This window comes from Coregonus lavaretus (assembly GCF_964263955.1).
Source record: "Coregonus lavaretus genome assembly, chromosome: 1".
Lineage (NCBI taxonomy): Eukaryota > Metazoa > Chordata > Actinopteri > Salmoniformes > Salmonidae > Coregonus > Coregonus lavaretus.
In genome coordinates, this window is record NC_139988.1 from 16,747,552 (window position 1) to 16,760,039 (window position 12,488).

General features: G+C 43.2%; 1 protein-coding gene across 1 annotated transcript in view; it reads right to left on the reverse strand.

The window, feature by feature from the left end:
- Positions 1-12,119, reverse strand: part of LOC311135886 (sorting nexin-29-like) — a 157,344-nt gene extending 145,225 nt beyond the window's left edge. Inside the window, exons 1-4 of the mRNA XM_084169909.1 lie at positions 11,693-12,119; positions 8,094-8,158; positions 5,836-5,888; positions 5,619-5,743 (exon numbers count right to left, since the gene is read on the reverse strand). Coding sequence (XP_084026035.1) covers positions 5,619-5,743; positions 5,836-5,888; positions 8,094-8,158; positions 11,693-11,699 — 250 coding nt within the window. The 5' untranslated portion in view covers positions 11,700-12,119. The remainder of the gene's footprint in view (positions 1-5,618; positions 5,744-5,835; positions 5,889-8,093; positions 8,159-11,692) is intronic.
- Positions 12,120-12,488: the final 369 nt, after the last annotated feature.

Sequence of the window (12,488 nt, forward strand, 5' to 3'; positions counted from 1 at the left end):
TTTTTCCCCTCACTGTATGTACAGACTCAGTGAGCATTGCTATTGAGAAAGGCCGCCGTAGGCAGACCTGGCTCTCAAGAGAAAACAGGCTATGTGCACACTGCCCACAAAATGAGGTGGAAACTGAGCTGCACTTCCTAACCTCCTGCCGTATGACCATATTAGAGACACATTTCCCTCATATTACACAGATCCACAAAGAATTCGAAAACAAACCCAATTTTGATAAACCCCCTTATCTACTGGGTGAAATACCACAGTGTGCCATCACAGCAGCAAGATGTGTGACCTGTTGCCACAAGAAAAGGGCAACCAGTGAAGAACAAACACCATTGTAAATACAACCCATATTTTTGTTTATTTATTTTCCCATTTGTACTTTCACATCATTATAACACTGTATATAAACAATGACATTTGAAATGTCTATATTCTTTTGGAACTTCTGAGTACTATTAATATTTATTTCCCTTTTGTTTACTATCTACTTCACTTGCTTTGGCAATGTTAACATTCCCATGCCAATAAAGCCCTTAAATTGAAATTGAGAGAGAGAGAGATGCACCAAAAAGAAAGTGAATGTTCACTCACTGCTTGCTACTTCCAAGTGAGATCTAAATCCTCTAACACAGAAAGAATTTAAAATAATTTCTACAACATTAATTGCTTCTGATGGCCATGTCAAAGGTCAGAGATCAAAAGGTCAGAGAGCAGCCAATAGAATATAATCTATGCAGAGTTTTAAACAGTCCTATTCATCCCGAGTTCGTTTGGCATGGCCCGGTGCCCTGGGTGGGTGGAGATTTCACTTAAGGAACAATTAAATTGTCTAAAATGAGCAAACTCCGCCCACCCGGGGCACCGGGCCATATAAAACCAACTCAACCATTAGCTTTGTTTCACAGCTTCCTCATTTTCCTCAGCTTGTCATCAATACCTCAGCAACTCCCCAGAGGAGAGTCACCCAACACATCACCTACTCAACTAAGTTTTCAAGCGCTTGATAATTAGTGTGAATAACTGCTATGGAGGTCTCAGCTTTAGCATAGCATTACCATATGGCCTTAGAACAATGTGTTACAGATGTAAGATCTTAATTTGATCACAATCCTGCAATGCAGGACATTTAAAACTGGTAGTGTCTTTCTGGTTTAAAAAGGCTTCTGAAGGTTGCAATTTCCACTGAAATTTCAGACTTCATTTTCCCTTACGAAAAATGTATCAACCCCTACAAAAAATGTCCATTGATTATAATCCACATAATAATTCACATTTCCTGTTGCTGCAAGACTATTTATTTTCCTGCTGGAGCAAACTGGCTCAAATTATGATCATAAATGTGTAAACAACAGCCTATTTCAGTCTGTAGAACTGGGTTTATTAAACACTCATTATGTTAGCTGTGTCCCTGAGTTCTCGCTCTATCATCTATATGTTAACTGGTACAGGAAGGGCAGGAAGGGCTAAGGGAAAGGCCCAAAAACGTTTTTCTTTTTTTAAAGTATCATCTTTACATCATACTGCATCTATGAACTTGAAGTATTGTAATTTCACCGTCTTGGATAATAACTAGGGCTGTCAGAGTTAATCAGTTAATTCAAGCTAACTTTGTCATTTTAGTGCACTCTTTTTTTATCGTGATTAATCGCATTGTCTGAAAGCGTTCAAAATAATGTGAAAACATCCCAAATACATAATCTATACAAGTTGACATTTAGCTTAAAGAAAGTGTGCTTTCTCAATTTACTTAACTTTGCTAAGCGTTACTTTAGCCAAAATCAAGACGTCAATATTAATTACAGCTTAATTTGAGCAAATTCAGAATTTGCGATTAATCACAGCAAACCCTGTGATTAACTCGATGAAATGTTTAATCGTTAATAATAACAACAACATCTGGCCCACTGACAACTCTTTAAAAGGTGCACTAGGCAGTAATCACTCCATTTCCTGGTTGCTAAAATTCTAATTTCAGTTTGTGACAAAACAAGAAATTATACTGTAGAGAATCGTACCATCTAAACAGCTGTGAAATAAATATATTTTCCATAACCAAAAATATTGTATTTTCAGCTGATGTACAAAACCGAAAGTAAAAGATGCAAAAACTAAACTTAAGCGCGGGAAGCATAGAAATAGCGCACCTAGAACAGGTCTCCTGAGTGGCGCAGTGGTCTAAGGCACTGCATCGCAGTGCTAGCTGTGCCACTAGAGATCCTGGTTCGAATCCAGGCTCTGTCGTAGCCGGCCGTGACCGGGAGACCCATGGGGCGGCGCGCAATTGGCCCAGCGTCGTCCAGGGTAGAGGAGGGAATGGCCGGCAGGGATGTAGCTCAGTTGATAGAGCATGGCGTTTGCAACGCCAGGGTTGTGGGTTCGATTCCCACAGGGGGTATGAAAAAAAATAATAATAATGTAAGCCGCTCTGGATAAGAGCGTCTGCTAAATGACGTAAATGTAAATGTAACAGATCTACTGCTTCTTAGACTTGCTTTCAAATTAGAATGACAGATCTACAACTCACATTTCTATGTGAATTTGGTCGGATCACCCAAAAAGTTACGTATTGCAGCTTAAAGAAAACGTGTTCAGTCAGCCAGGTATGAGCAAGAAGTCGAAGTAGAGCAGTATAGCTTACCTAAATACATCATTGTCTGTTGGAATTGTACCACTGATAATTTTAAGAAACCCCACAGGTGCTGGGCTTCCCTCAGAGCGAAAGAGAGAGCGGATTTCCCTTTCTTGACTAAATCTGTTGCATAACCCTCTGTTTTCATAGACAGTATCTGCACCTTGTTTCTCTAGCAGTCGTCCTACAGCCTCTGTTTTTTGCGTGGAGAGTAGACCCTTGTAACGGCCGTTCTCTCCTACTGAGGTGATTACAGTCTTCTCAGGTCTCCAGTTTCCCTGGATAATATTTGGTATGCTCCTTTTTTGTTTTCATAGCACCTTGAACTTTCCCCTTGTGTATTCTTTTAAGCATGGATTAAATTAAGTATTATTATTCCTTTTCATGGTTTGAGTGAGAGCATCTTTTGAACTCTACTAATATTAGGCTGTAGCCCTGAGCTGTTACTACCATGATGACTGCAGTGGTTCTTATAATCTGACTCAGTCATTTAGCACTGGTCTGACCGAATATTATAGAAAAATATATAAAGATTAGTTGTTTTTTTTACACCAAATACAAACCTAATCTGACCTAATCTTAAATCAAATCAAATTTTATTTGCCACATGCGCCGAATACAACAGGTGTAGACATTACCGTGAAATGCTTACTTACAGCCTTTAACCTACAGTGCATTTATTTCTTAATAAAAAAGTAAAATAAAACAACAAAAAGTGTTAAGAAAAAAAGAGCAGAAGTAAAATAAGATAATAGGGAGGCTATATACAGGGGGGTACCGGTGCAGAGTCAATGTGCGGTGGCACGGGCTAGTTTAGGTAATATGTACATGTGGGTAGAGTTAAAGTGACTATGCATAAATAATTAACAGAGTAGCAGCAGCGTAAAAACATGGGGTGGGGGTGGGGGGGCAGTGCAAATAGTCCAGGTAGCCATGATTAGCTGCTCAGGAGTCTTATGGCTTGGGGGTAGAAGCTGTTGAGAAGCCTTTTGGACCTAGACTTGGCGCTCCGGTACCGCTTGCCGTGCGGTAGCAGAGAGAACAGTCTATGACTAGGGTGGCTGGAGTCTTTGACAATTTTGAGGGCCTTCCTGACACCGCCTGGTATAGAGATCCTGGATGGCAGGAAGCTTGGCCCCAGTGATGTACTGGGCTGTACGCACTACCCTCTGTAGCGCCTTGCGGTCGGAGGCCGAGCAGCTGCCATACCAGGCGGTGATGCAACCAGTCAGGATGCTCTCGATGGTACAGCTGTAGAACCTTTTGAGGATCTGAGGACCCATGCCAAATCTTTTCAGTCTCCTTAGGAGGAATAGGCTTTGTCGTGCCCTCTTCACGACTGTCTTGGTGTGTTTGGACCATGATAGCTCGTTGGTGATGTGGACACCAAGGAACTTAAAGCTCTCAACCTGTCCACTACAGCCCCGTTGATGAGAATGGGGGCGTGCTCAGTCCTCTTTTTCCTGTAGTCCACAATCATCTCCTTTGTCTTGGTCACGTTGAGGTTGTTATCCTGGCACCACACAGCCAGGTCTCTGACCTCCTCCCTATAGGCTGTCTCATCGTTGTCTGTGATCAGGCCTACCCCTGTTGTGTCGTCGGCAAACTTGATGGTGATGTAGTCGTGCCTGGCCATGCAGTCATGGGTGAACAGGGAGTACAGCAGGGGACTCAGCACGCACCCCTGAGGGGCCCCCGTGTTGAGGATCAGCGTGGCAGATGTGTTGTTACCTACCCTTACCACCTGGGGGCGGCCCGTCAGGAAGTCCAGGATCCAGTTGCAGAGGGAGGTGTTTAGTCCCAGGATCCTTAGCTTAGTGATGAGCTTTGAGGGCACTATGGTGTTGAACGCTGAGCTGTAGTCAATGAATAGCATTCTCACGTAGGTGTTCCTCTTGTCCAGGTGGGAAAGGGCAGTGTGGAGTGCAATAGCGATTATATCATCTGTGGATCTGTTGGGGCGGTATGCAAATTGGAGTGGGTCTAGGGTTTCTGGGATAACGGTGTTGATGTGAGCCATAACCAGCCTTTCAAAGCACTTCATGGCTACAGGTCGGTAGTCATTTAGGCAGGTTATCTTAGTGTCCTTGGGCACGGGGACTATGGTGGTCTGCTTGAAACATGTTGGTATTACAGACTGTCAGGGATATGTTGAAAATGTTGTTGAAGACACTTGCCAGTTGGTCAGCACATGATCGGAGTACACGTCCTGGTAATCCGTCTGACCCTGCGGCCTTGTGAATGTTGACCTGCTTAAAAGTCTTACTCACATCGGCTACGGAGAGCGTGATCACATAGTCATCCGGAACAGCTGGTGCTCTCATGCATGCTTCAGTGTTGCTTGCCTCGAAGCGAGCATAGAAGTGGTTTAGCTCATCTGGTAGGCTTGTGTCACTGGGAAGCTCGCGGCTGTGCTTCCCTTTGTAGTCTGTAATAGTTTTCAAGCCCTGCCACATCCGACAAGCATCAGAGCCGGTGTAGTACGATTCAATCTTAGTCCTGTATTGACTCTTTGCCTGTTTGATGGTTCGTCGGAGGGCATAGTGGGATTTCTTATAAGCGTCCGGGTTAGAGTCCCGCTCCTTGAAAGCGGCAGCTCTACCCTTTAGCTCAGTGCGGATGTTGCCTGTAATCCATGGCTTCTGGTTGGGGTACGTACGGTCACTGTGGGGACGACGTCATCGATGCACTTATTGATGAAGCCAGTGACTGATGTGGTGTACTCCTCAATGCTATCTGAAGAATCCCGGAACATGTTCCAGTCTGTGCTAGCAAAACAGTCCTGTAGCTTAGCATCTGCGTCATCTAACCACTTTTTTATTAACCGAGTCACTGGTGCTTCCTGCTTTAGTTTTTGCTTATAAGCAGGAATCAGGGGCCCTGAAGGTGTTTAGCTACCACTGCAGATAAAGATTACCAGTACTTCCTGGAAAAGGTTTTTGGGACATCATATCACTGACTAATCTGTTTCCAAGTTATGTGACTGTACCTGCTTCAGTCTTTCTGGTGAAGCCTGCGGCCTGCTTGATGGCAGCAGCAGTGAGGGCCAGTCCTCTACTCTTCCTCAGGCCATGCTGGAGGACAGCCTCAAACTGGGCACACAAACAGATCACCCTAAAGGGGAGACACAAGCATTACAATACATCACACACACACAAAACATCAGTAAATCCTATCAGTTTTGGAATAATAAAGCACATTGGTACCTGCTGTCGGAATCTGAGGCGATCTCCTTTCTTCCTCCAAAGCGAATTTGGCACTGAAGAGACATGAAGAATGAGGATGACATGGCTATCAAAATAACTATGACAAAACACATTTACTTCCTCAATGGGAGCCTGCCAGCTAGAGACCACAACATCAAACCAGCTAGAGAAACAAAACAATGGGCACAGTATCATGCCTTAAACAGTACAAAGTATAGAATTACACTATTTTTGACAATGTAATAGCACATCATTACGCCAGTTTATGACTATATGACTCATTTCACCATAGCCGTAACGCACTCCTCTTCAGTGGCCTGTCATGTACAGGGAGGCTAACATAACCTGGCCTGTCACGTACAGTCGTGGTCAAAAGTTTTGAGAATGACACAAGTATTGGTCTTCAAAGTTTGCTGCTTCAGTGTTTAGATATTTTTGTCAGATGTTACTATGGTATACTGAAGTATAATTACAAGCATTCCATAAGTGTCAATGTAATTGTCAATAAGCGCCTTTAAGTTTATGCAAAGAGTCAATATTTGCAGTGTTGACCCTTCTTTTTCAAGACCTCTGCAATCTGCCCTGGCATGCTGTCAATTAACTGCTGGGCCACATCCTGACTGACGGCAGCCCATTCTTGCATAATCAATGCTTGGAGTTTGTCAGAATTTGTGGGTTTTTGTTTGACCACCCGCCTCTTGAGGATTGACCACACGTTCTCAATGGGATTAAGGTCAGGGAGTTTCCTGGCCATGGACCCAAAATGTCGATGTTTTGTTCCCCGAGCCACTTAGTTATCACTTTTGCCTTATGGCAAAGTGCTCCATCATGCTGGAAAAGACATTGTTCGTCACCAAACTGTTCTTGGATGGTTGGGAGAAGTTGCTCTCTGAGGATGTGTTGGTACCATTCTTTATTCATGGCTGTGTTCTTAGGCAAAATTGTGAGTGAGCCCACTCCCTTGGCTGAGAAGCAACCCCACACATGAATGTCTCAGAATGCTTTACTGTTGGCATGACACAGGACTGATGGTAGCGCTCACCTTGTCTTCTCCAGACAAGCTTTTTTCCGGATGCCCCAAACAATCGGAAAGGGGATTCAGAGAAAATTACTTTACCCCAGTCCTCAGCAGTCCAATCCCTGTACCTTTTGCAGAATATCAGTCTGTCCCTGATGTTTTTCCTGGAGAGAAGTGGCTTCCTCACTGCCCTTCTTGACACCAGGCCATCCTCCAAAAGTATTTGCCTCACTGTGCGTGCAGATGCACTCACACCTGCCTGCTGCCATTCCTGAGCAAGCTCTGCACTGGTGGTGCCCCGATCCCACAGCTGAATCAACTTTAGGAGACAGTCCTGGCGCTTGCTGGACTTTCTTGGGCGCCTTGAAGCCTTCTTCACAACAATTGAACCTCTCTCCTTGAAGTTCTTGATGATCCGATAAATGGTTGATTTAGGTGCAATCTTACTAGCAGCAATATCCTTGCCTGTGAAAGCCTTTTTGTGCAAAGCAATGACGGCACGTGTTTCCTTGCAGGTAACCATGGTTAACAGAGGAAGAACAATGATTTCAAGCACCACCCTCCTTTTAAAGCTTCCAGTCTGTTATTCTAACTCAATCAGCATGACAGAGTGATCTCCAGCCTTGTCCTCGTCAACACTCTCACCGGTGTTAATGAGAGAATCACTGACATGATGTCAGCTGGTCCTTTTGTGGAAGGGCTGAAATGCAGTGGAAATGTTTTGGGGGGATTAAGTTAATTTTCATTGCAAAGAGGGACTTTGCAATTAATTGCAATTCATCTGATCACTCTTCATAACATTCTGGAGTTTATGCAAATTGCCATCATAAAAACTGAGGCAGCAGACTTTGTGAAAATGTATATTTGTGTCATTCTCAAAGCTTTTGACCACGACTGTACAGGGAGGCTAACATTACCTGGCCTGTCATGTACAGGAAGGCTAACATAACCTGGAAGTAATGGGATGTGTGGGATAATGAGCAGTAGTTCCGATGTTTGGGGTTTTTCCATCACTGGTTATTTGGACAAATCATGAATTTCGCAGGTGTTAGCATCTTTAAAATATCGGAAGGGGAGGGGACATTCGGCCCGTAACTTGCAAAGAGAGAGGGTGGCGCTCCTCGTTCCGGGTTCCACTCCTACTTAAATCTCTTCTCTTAACATGTATGGCCCCAGAACTTAATCGAGCAGCTGACCAATTACGAGAGACAGTTCTGGGTTAACCGAGAATACCCCTCACCTGTTTGACAGAGTCCAGCAGCCTCTCCAGCAGGTGTTGTCTCTTTACGTCATTCTGCTGAGGGCCTAAAGAGGAGGAGAAGGAGGACGATCATACAAACATGACTGTCAGTTTGGGAAACTCATCTTAGATTTCTGGCCTAAGAGCGACTGGCCTGCATAATGGAGAAGTAATCTCTGGCTAAATCACAGAGCTGTACCACAATTTCACCAAGCTTATCAAAAATGTATACAGTGATGTGTCCTCAAAGAAAAATATGATTTGGTCAAACATCTTTAGTCTCCAATATGAAAGTGACATTACAACAACACATATTGGCGCTACTGTAATAACAAGAAAAGGTTGTTGCAATAAGTATCTACCAACTAATACATGCAGGTTGCTAAGAAGGCACTACCTTGGATAGCGGACTAAACTCCACAGTGAAGTAAGTTTCTGATGAGCTCCACCAGAGCAGAGACCAGGTTTTGTGGAATCTAGCTCCGACTACATCGATTCGCCCAAGGTCAATACTTTAAAAAAATTGAAAATATGAAATGCCTACCTTGTACCTGTGTTTGTCCTCTGTAGTTGTGCCTTCCTTTCTTTGTTGAAATCCATACTTTTTAAATAAACGTTAAACAAATACAACTACAGACTGTTTGCTCATTGCTGTTGCTCTAAAAAGATGGCAAGTCAGCACAAATGCACATGTGCCAATGGAATCTCAACAAGGAAACAGTCAGTGGTTGTATTTTATTAACGTTTATTGGAAAAGTATGGATTTCAGCAAACAAAGGAAGGCACGCAACTACAGAGGACAAACATATGTACAAAGGCATTTCATAATTTTTAACATTTGAAGTATTGACCTGGGGCGAATCTATGTAGTCTCGGAGCTAGATTCCACAAAGCCTGGTCTCTGCTCCACTCCGTTGGTGGAGTTCATCAGAAACTTCCTTCACAATGGAGTGGAGTTTAGTTCGCTATACCTTGGAGAATGTTATGGGCTACATGAAGATGGTCAGGACTTAGCCCTTGATTCTGACTCTCAGTTCCATTACATTACACATACAGTGAGCACCATAATTCATTGGACAGTGACCATTTTTTGTTATTTTGGTTCTGTACTCTAGCACTTTGAGTTTGAAAGGATACAATGACAATGAGGGCGAAGTGCAGACTGTCAGCTTTAATTTGAGGGTATTTTCATACATATTGGATGAACCGTTTAGAAATTATAGAAGCTTTTGTACATGGTCCCCCCCATTTTCGGGCATCAAAAAACATTGGACAGTTTAACATAATGCAGAATAAAGTAATCATTGTTAATATATTTGGTCGCATATCCTTTGCATGGAATGACTGCTTGAAGTCTGCAATGCATCAACATCACCAGACGCTGGGCATCTTCCCTGGTGATGCTCTGCCAGGCCTGTACTGCAGCCATCTTCAGTTCCTGCTTGTTTCGGGGACTTATTGCCTTCAGTCTCCTCTTCAGCATGTAAAATGCATGTTCAATTGGATTCAGATCTGGTGATTGACTCGGCCAGTCAAGTATTTTCCACTTTTTGGCCATCCAAAAACCCCTTCGTTGCTCTAGCAGTATGTTTAGGGTCATTGTCTTGTTGCATGATGAAGTGTCGTCCAATGAGTTGAGGCATTTGGTTTTATCTGAGCAGATAAAATATTTCTGTAGACTTCAGAATTCATTGTTCTACTTCTGTCTGAGGTCACATCATTGATGAAGACAAGTGAGCCTGTTCCACTGGCAGCCATACAGGCCCAAGCCATAACACCCCCTCCACCATGTTTCACGGATGAGGTGGTATGCTTTGGATCATGGGCATTTTTATTTATTTTTTCCACACTTTCCTCTTTCCATCACTCTGGTACATGTTAATCTTTGTCTCATCTGTCCACAATACTTTTTTCCAGAACTCTTGGGGCTCTTTTAGGTGCTTTTTAGCAAACTGTAATCTCGCCTTTCTGTTCTTCAGGCTTATCAGTGGTTTGCATCTTGTAGTGTACCCTCTGTAGTCCTGCTGGTGTAGTCTTCTACTTATGGTAGACTTTGACACATCTACACCTGCATCCAGGAGAGTGTTTTTGATCTGTTGGGCTGTTGTCAGGGGGGTTTTCTTCACCATAGAGTATTCTCCGGTCATCCACTACAGTGGTCTTCCTCGGTCTACCGGGTCTTTTGACATAATTGAGTTCACCGGTTGTTTTTTTCTTGTTAATGATGAACCAAACTGTTGACTTGGGCATGGCCAGGGTTTTTGCAATGTTCCTGATTGATTGATTTTCATTTCTGAGCCTTATGACGGCCAGCTTCATTTGCGTCGACACTGCTGTCTTCCTCATGTTGTCACACCCCAACAACAACATCCAAAGGCAATAGCAAAGTCTAGAATCAATACTATTCATCAACAGCTCTTGTGCATTCACTAATGACGACACAAATGAATACACCTGCCTAACGACACATATGTGAAGCCAATTTAACAAATACTCGTAGTACCTTAAAATGGGGGGACAATGTACAAAAGGTGCTGTCATTTCTAAACGGTTCATCCGATATGTATGAAAATAGCCTCAAATTAAAGCTGACTGTCTGCACTTCACCCTCATTGTCATTGTATCCTTTCAAACTCAAAGTGCTAGAGTACAGGACCAAAATAACTAAAAAATGGTCACTGTCCAATGAATTATGGTGCTCACTTAAGTCATTGGAAGAAGGCGTCTTCTGTAGGGGGGAGGTTTGTTAAGAGCCCCGATGCTTGGTCTGAACATTAACACGCATTGGACCTTATGTTTCATATCAGCGATAAATAATTTTCTAAAAACAAAAGGTTAAATTGATACACCTTTATAGGGTTAGTGATCCCACACAGCCACATCTCCCTGTTACAATGCGTGTTTATGTATGACAGCGGGACCACTGCTAATTATCTATCTAGCATGCTCCAAACACCTGTGTGTAATGGAAGAAGGCCGCCAGAAACGTGTTGTCACTGAAAAATACTGTTGTTGGCTGCAACTGTGAAAGCCTGTTAAATCAGTAAGTGTATATTTTGCATTTGTGAAATTACTTTGATGTGATATGAAAGTAAAAGGGCTTTATGTTTCTAGAACCGTATCGCAATTCAGAATCGATTCACATATCTGGTTGTTTTGGCTGCCAGAGCCAGTCTACCTCTGAAAATAACGTAAGGTCCATGAACAAGGAGTAACGGTAGGCTCATTAACAGTACATCTTGGGCTAGTCAGGACTCAGGAGCAATAACAAAATAAGTATTACTATTATAGTTAGAGGGGTTTCTCTTTGATATATCAACAATTGGTTTCATTCATGACATCTATGGTGTCATGCAGTCAAGCAATAATTCGATTTGCATGGGGAGATTCAAGATACACGCGGGAAGAGTCATCTATCCTTCACGTCTGCCTGAACTCACATGATGATAATTATGCGTTGTCATCCATTCTAAACCTCAGTGTTTTAATAGGCCTATATGTGCGTAAACCAGACATAAATTCGTGCAATAAGCCAAAGCCAGGTGTCAACTTGTGATGGTAGAACAAAAAGTGAATGTTTTGTTTTAGCTACAACTCACCATTCATTCTGTTAGTCCGAGTCTGTTAGTGTTGTTGTTGACACACCACATGTAAACTAGTTCATGGCTCTTCGGTTCGACTTGGTGGATATCCAGAATTCTATTGCGATTCATCACATTCTGTACGAACCGAACTCTTGGTGGCAGAGAGCACAACTTCCATGATGCAGCCCTCGGTCCCTTCTTCCCATCAACACAACCTCGGGCCGTGGCCCACTGTTGCTCCTGACGGCTGAAACTACAGAGGCCTGCGAGTAGCAGTTTATCACAATCGGTATATAGTTAAACTGAGTCACATTTGTCGATAAAATGGTTGACTAACAAACCCAGCAGCATTGGTAGATTCGGCGACTGGACTGTCGTGGCTCTGGTAATCGTTAGTTGTAATAAAAGGAATTCGTTTTGACACTTCGGTGCCAATGCCTGCAAAGCGAAACAGCGTCGGCGCCGCAGGTCACATGACCAGACACGCTGTTGTCATATGACAGGTTAGGAGTGGTTTGGATCTGTAGAACTGTTAAACGTTCACTTGTTTTCAAAAACAGTATTAATTAATAGTTTTCTATTTTTATGAGAAGCAGCGAGTGAGAGAGTGATCTCTAGACTAGAGACATCAAGCTACAACGCCAGACCTCCACAACCCCATTGTCTTTTCCTCTGTATTTTAATCTGTGTGGTTAAAGATCTGTACTGTCTTGGTTGTGACCAGTATGGTGGTGCTCTCCTTAGTGGAAGGGACAGGCCGGCTGGAGTTGCAGTCTGGCTGTATGTTCCCTCCTGGAGAACCACGGCTCCA